Raw genomic sequence first — 5,948 nt, forward strand, 5'->3', positions numbered from 1 at the left:
TGTTTTTAATGTATTTTTGAATTAAATTTAAATAAAAAAATGAGGTGGAGTGGTGTGTTTAGTGGTAAGTACCCCATATATGTGGTAGTGGAATGTGGTGCTGATGTGGCACCCACCACATATGTGGTATGTGGTAGGTATAACGGATGGCCTTAGTTAGAGTATATATATATATATATATATATATATATATATATATATATATATATATATATATATATATATATATATATATATATATAATGAAATTGACAAAAAGTAATTTTAAACGCAGCACATATTCCAACAAAAATAACACAAAACAAAATACAATCAACTAAAAAATGATCATTCACATAGTCCAGAATGCGTGCAGAGAACTCAAAGCCACAATCCACAACCGAAAATGAACGTTCATAATCCATTCTATAAATTTTTTCTCTATTCTTTTTTACTTTTTTTTTAACTTGAATACTCTTTTCTTTTTGGGTTTTTTTGAGGGAGAGGAACACAGTCTATACACATCATAAAATAGACGATGGATCACACTAACATCCTAACACCAACATAACAAAATAAAAACTTCAATCGATTTCGCCTTCCTCCACATCAGCAGCAGCATTGATCCCACCTGGCATGACAGGTGGCTGGAGGTCCATGTCAGCATCATCCTCTTCATGTTCATCTCTTTTCATGTATAACCCTAGTTGTTCCAAGGGATTGCTGGCCCCAAATTTGAAACTGCCTAATGCTTCTAGGGATCCATGATCGGGACTTGTCTCATCTGCTGACATCATCGGTAGTTCGGGATTCACCGTGCTTAGCATTTCAAGATCCTCGATAAATCGCGATGTTTCATCAATTTCAACTGTTTTCTCCATCTACATTTACACAAAAACATAAATAACAAATTTTACACTAAAAAAATAATTAATCAAATTACTATTATTATCATGCGAGTATTTTTCACTTTAGGAGTTTCGTACAATTGTTTTGGATTTCGACGGATTTAGTCCTTCTAATTTTGTAATTTATAGAAAATGTCACTGAAATTTTTCTTCTTTTTTTTACAAAAACTGGCGATATGTTTTTAAGATTTTTGTATGTTAGCAGGTTTGGCCCCTGTGTACAAAATAATTTACAAAAATTGTCCCTGTATTTTACATATAGAAGTTTTGCCGAAAGTTTTTTAGTTATAGAATTTTGCCACAACTGTTTTGGATTTTGACAGATTTAGTCCCTGTAATTTACATTTAAGAGTTTTGCCAAAAAGGTTTTTAGTTTTGAAGTTTTGCCACAATTGTTTTGGATTTTGACAGATTTAGTCCCTGTAATTACATTTAAGAGTTTTGCCAGAAAGGTTTTAGTTTTGAAGTTTTGCTACAATTGTTTTGGATTTTGACAGATTTAGTCCCTGTAATGTTCTAATTTACAGAAAAGATACCTGTGAATTTTTTTATATAAAAACAGTCAATACATTTTGAGATTTTTACAAAAATTGCCCCCTGAAATTTTGTAATTTACAGGTTTAGCCCTCGCATACAAAATAACTTGCAAAAACTGTCCCCATAATAAACAGAAAAGGTCCTCACGTATTTTTTTTACAGAACCAGTCCATTTGTTATAGATTTTTGTACGGTGGCAGGTTTGGCCCTGTGTACAAAATAATTTACAAAAATTGTCCCTGTAATTTACAAAAAAGGTCCTTGTGTATTTTTTTACAGGAAAAATCCATTTGCTTAAAAAAGTTAAAAAAATAGTCCCCAACTAATTGAAAATTTGCAGATTACACCCCCTGGCAATAATATATTGCTATGTTTCATCCCTACACTTTTTTGGTTTTAATGCTTACGCCACATGACTTATGTATATTTGCAGGTTTGCTCCTTACACTTTCGGCATTACGCAAGTCTATTCCCCCCAACTTACTAATTAAAATTACTTTAAAAGACCCCAAAGAACTTTTTAAAGATATACGCATAATTCATGTAAAAGTAACCTTCATTTTATATTAAATATTTATATTCATACCTTCAATAAAGCCTGTCGAGCAGCTTCTCTCTCAAGATCCCTTTTCCTTTTTGCTTCCAAAGCAGCTTCAGCTTCAGCTCGCTTTCGAGCGTTTTCAGCTGCTTCTGCTGCAGCTTGTAATCGCGCTTTTTCTATTTTTATTTTTTTTTATAAAATAGAATTTGTAATTTAATAATCTTGTTGGCTGAAATCAAGTTATATAAACTTAGAAAACAAGTTAAACTAATCTCCAACCTTTTCTTTTTTGATTTTCTAATTCTTCTTTCTCCCTTTTGAGTTTCTCAGGGTCCCCTTTCTCAACCTGAATCAATGTCTTTTCTCTCGCCTTGAAAATCGTGTCAGCAAATCGGTTTTTTAATACTGCAGCTCTGTATGATTTCCCAGGTGACACCTGTCTTGAATTTGGAGCACTGTCACCTAATTATAAAAAATATATATATATTATTAGAAATTATTATATATATATATATATATATATATATATATATATATATATATATCTAATTGCAATTCACAGATAAATAGTATATTTTTATGTTCCATACTTTGGCCATAATAGTTTTGTATATTGACAGGTTTGGTCCCTGTGTAGAAAATAAATTACAATGAAAAGGTCTGGGTAAAGATTTTTTTACATAAAAGGTCCATGTGTTGTAAAATTTAACAAAATGGTCCCTGCCTAGTAGAAAATTTATAGATTACGCCCCCACTAAAGCAGGGATAATTAGAAATTAATTTTGTTTAAATATGATGCTAAATTCTCAATGCTCACCATCATCTTTTTGGCTATCTGATTCAACAGAGGTTGGCTTTTGTTGAGACATGTGATCAACTTGGTCCAACCCACTAATTGACTCTGAAAATTGAAAAATAAAATATTAAATAATTTTAGATTTTAGAACCCTTTAAAAGAGGAAAGAAAATGGTTACTTACGATTATCAATCAGGTCACTTGTACCTGCCTTTTCCTCTAAATCTGCTGCAGCAAGATTTTTCTGTTTATTGAATATAAAATAAATAAGTTAATATTACAAGCATAAAAAGAAAAAAGTTACATGTTATGAGGAAGATAGATAGATACCTGAGACACCTCTAATGGGTTAGTGGCTTTAATGTCATTTTGTCCATTTCCACTAGTATCTGCATAAACAATATAAAACTGAATATCTTACATATAGTTAACAAAAAGCCAAAGTATTGTTTTATCAACTTTTGAATCAAATCATATAGTTAACATCATCATTCATCAGATAAGGAGTTTTACATGCAACTATAAACACTGACAGTTGATGTACTACTTAAAATCATAATATTAAAAGAGTACCCAAATTACCACTTGAGGTTCTTGATGTTGTCCTTGTGTCACTTTTCTTGCTTGTTCCTTTTTCCTTTTCATCTGGAGTGTAGCTTGAGACAGGTGGCTCATTCCCCCCAATATCTATATCCTCTTCCACAGGATCATTCCCTGTAACATGTGACATGTCATGGAAATCTAAGTTAAACAGTTGACTAACATTGACCAAACACCCATGAATGTGAGAAAGAGAAAACGGTTATTAACCTCTATATAGTTGCATAGTTGAGTTGCTAATCCCTGATTCATGTAGCAGCTGAAACCGATGATGAAGAATCATTGTTAGACTTACATCCTGTTATAAATTAGGAAAGATGACATGTATTTAAAATAGTACCTCAATGACACAAGGCTCTGCTTTTCCTTGATTTTGTTGCTCATGTATATGGTTGTCTAACATCTTGCGTAATTTGAACAATGTATCATTATTAAGATCATCAATATCAATTTCTATTTCATCTTCTACTGCTTCATTCCCACTTGAGCTGTGTTCTCTTAAAAAATCGATGATATTATCTGGCAAATCTGTAAGATGAGCTTCCAACTCCCTGCTTAGATTAAGCTTTTCTTCACTTGTCATCACCAACTTAGCTTCTGGAAACGGTTCTTGTTGTATTGAGGTGATCTTTCTTTTCTTTGATGGAGGAATTGGTTTAACCAAATCAATCTCTTCAAATTGTTGTTGAGAATTTTGAGGTAGTTTCTTTTCAATGGGCTTCCATCTTAGCTCGAAAAACTTATGAAGAACATCTGCCATGACATGGACATCATTTCCAGGGGGGTTGTAAGTCATGGCATTGGAAAAGGTGAGTCGGATATCAGCGACAAATTCAAGGGGACCTGTGTATTTCCCTGAAGAAAGTTTTTCTTTTATTGTCCCTAAATCCATGGGATTCTTGATGACATTGAAGTAATCTGGTATTTTCAATGCAACAACATCAACAGGTTTGTTAAACACCCAGCCATGTTGATGGGACATCAACTTCTTCAATAAGTTCTCACATTGTTTCTTCAGTAATGGAGTAAAAGTCCCTGTGTCATTAGCAGATGAAAACCTTCCCATAATACCACGATTAAGGGCCTTTGACTTTTGACTATGGTCAATCTTTCTCCCAGAGCCAGATGATTTCTTCAAGTTTGAGCTAAGAATATCATTAGAAGATGATATTGTGGCAACACGAGGCTTATCAACATCCAATCTTTTCTGAAATGTCCTAAGTCTGTCAAGTTCAGATTTCAATTGGAGTAATAATTTCTTTTTCTCTATGGGTGAGAGCTTTGACAAAGGGACAACATGTACAGGAACACCAAAACCATCAGATAATGCAGAGCTTAGCTTGATCCATTTTTTCCTATGGTTGATCGAGTCCTCATAACCAGATGCATCGATATCATCACGTCCAGAGCAACCAGATCCTTCTGATTCATAATTGGGGGGAAACCCACCAGAATAGGCATCAGGGAACATATCCTTCTTCGCCATATTGCAATCAACACTTCACACCCAACCAGAATGATGTATATATCAAACCCTAGCCCAAAGATTTCACGCACGTCCCTGAATATTCATGACAAGCCAATTTAACTCACAAACGGATCCATTATCAAATCCCTCATTCCTCTCTCATATTCCTCTTTAACAAAGAAAAGATCGCACACGCTCTCTAAACGCGGAATAAACTTAAATACGTATTCTCTGAAATTAGGGTTTCCATGTTCATATTTCGATCCATAAAAGATGTACAAATTCAATACTTGTAACCGATTACCATGTATTACAGAATTCTCAAATCGAACGTTTGGGTTAACAATTTCTCCAACCTAAACCTAAAATTGAAACGTTTTGTTTTGAAAAATTAAACGAACGAGGGGAGAAAAATCGTAATCCAAAGGAGAAAACCTAATCTTACCGCAAAAATCCTCTTTGGGTCGAAAAAGAGCCAATTCTCCTCCGCAAAGACGAACTTCAATTCGCACAGAAGCTTAATTCAGCGCAATTCAAACTCATAGCATCAAATCACCAACAATAACTCACCGACAACGAAGATAACCCTAAAAACGGAAGATCTCTACTGGATTTGAAGACGACAAAGCTCAAAGAATATTGTGCTCGAAACCCTAGAAAACAAAACGACGGGGGCGCGGGTACTTCCCAAGGGCTCCGAACGAGAAGAGTATATGATCGTACGGCAGAAAATGTAAGCTTTTTAGGGGATGAAGAGAGTGACGCCTCTTTATCTTTTTCGTGTCCATAAGTGGGAGCCTCGTTTCACCGACTCCTAATAAATCGTAGCCGTTGATTCACGCCGTCTTCGGAATCGACGGTGAGAACAGCGCTTCAGATCTAGTGATAGACCAAGTGATGCAGATCACGTGCAATAAAGGCGGTGACTTGGTCCTCAAACTATAACTTCATTCCATCTTTAGTCCCTTAAGTCCAAACATTTATATTTAACGCTATTTTTTTTACTTATGACAAAACCGTAACAATCGTCCTTTTGGTATGTTTTTTTTAGTGGGTTTTGTTTTAATCCTTAATGTTTTTTGGATTGATGCTCCTTTTAACTATATATATATATATATA

At 34.2% G+C, this 5,948-nt stretch overlaps 1 protein-coding gene across 4 annotated transcripts; it reads right to left on the reverse strand.

The window, feature by feature from the left end:
* Positions 1 to 292: 292 nt before the first annotated feature.
* LOC111893489 (transcription factor GTE9) lies at positions 293 to 5,583 on the reverse strand. Of its 4 annotated transcripts, XM_023889564.3 has the most exons (11): positions 5,275 to 5,583; positions 5,134 to 5,191; positions 3,702 to 4,922; positions 3,572 to 3,620; positions 3,335 to 3,475; positions 3,092 to 3,150; positions 2,945 to 3,005; positions 2,783 to 2,866; positions 2,245 to 2,427; positions 2,011 to 2,141; positions 293 to 860 (listed from the first exon to the last, which is right to left on the reverse strand). In XM_023889564.3, the coding sequence occupies exons 3-11, from the start codon at positions 4,845 to 4,847 to the stop codon at positions 564 to 566; spliced, it is 2,151 nt and encodes a 716-aa protein (XP_023745332.1). In that variant the 5' UTR covers positions 4,848 to 4,922; positions 5,134 to 5,191; positions 5,275 to 5,583; the 3' UTR covers positions 293 to 563. The 4 variants fall into 4 exon arrangements, with proteins under 4 accessions (XP_023745332.1, XP_042754576.1, XP_023745314.1 ...); XM_042898642.2 differs by lacking the exon at positions 5,134 to 5,191 and having other exon boundaries at positions 3,344 to 3,475; XM_023889546.3 differs by lacking the exon at positions 5,134 to 5,191.
* Positions 5,584 to 5,948: the final 365 nt, after the last annotated feature.

This window comes from Lactuca sativa, chromosome 3 (genome assembly GCF_002870075.4).
Source record: "Lactuca sativa cultivar Salinas chromosome 3, Lsat_Salinas_v11, whole genome shotgun sequence".
NCBI classification, from domain to species: Eukaryota; Viridiplantae; Streptophyta; class Magnoliopsida; order Asterales; family Asteraceae; genus Lactuca; species Lactuca sativa.

Coding starts and splice junctions, on each gene's coding strand:
- LOC111893489 (XM_023889546.3), bottom strand. CDS start 4,847: ATGGCGAAGAAGGATATGTTCCCTGATGCCTATTCTGGTGGGTTTCCC. Junction 2,428..2,782: donor AGATAGCCAAAAAGATGATG/GTGAGCATTGAG, acceptor TTTTATAATTAG/GTGACAGTGCTCCAAATTCA. Junction 2,142..2,244: donor AGAAAATCAAAAAAGAAAAG/GTTGGAGATTAG, acceptor AAATAAAAATAG/AAAAAGCGCGATTACAAGCT.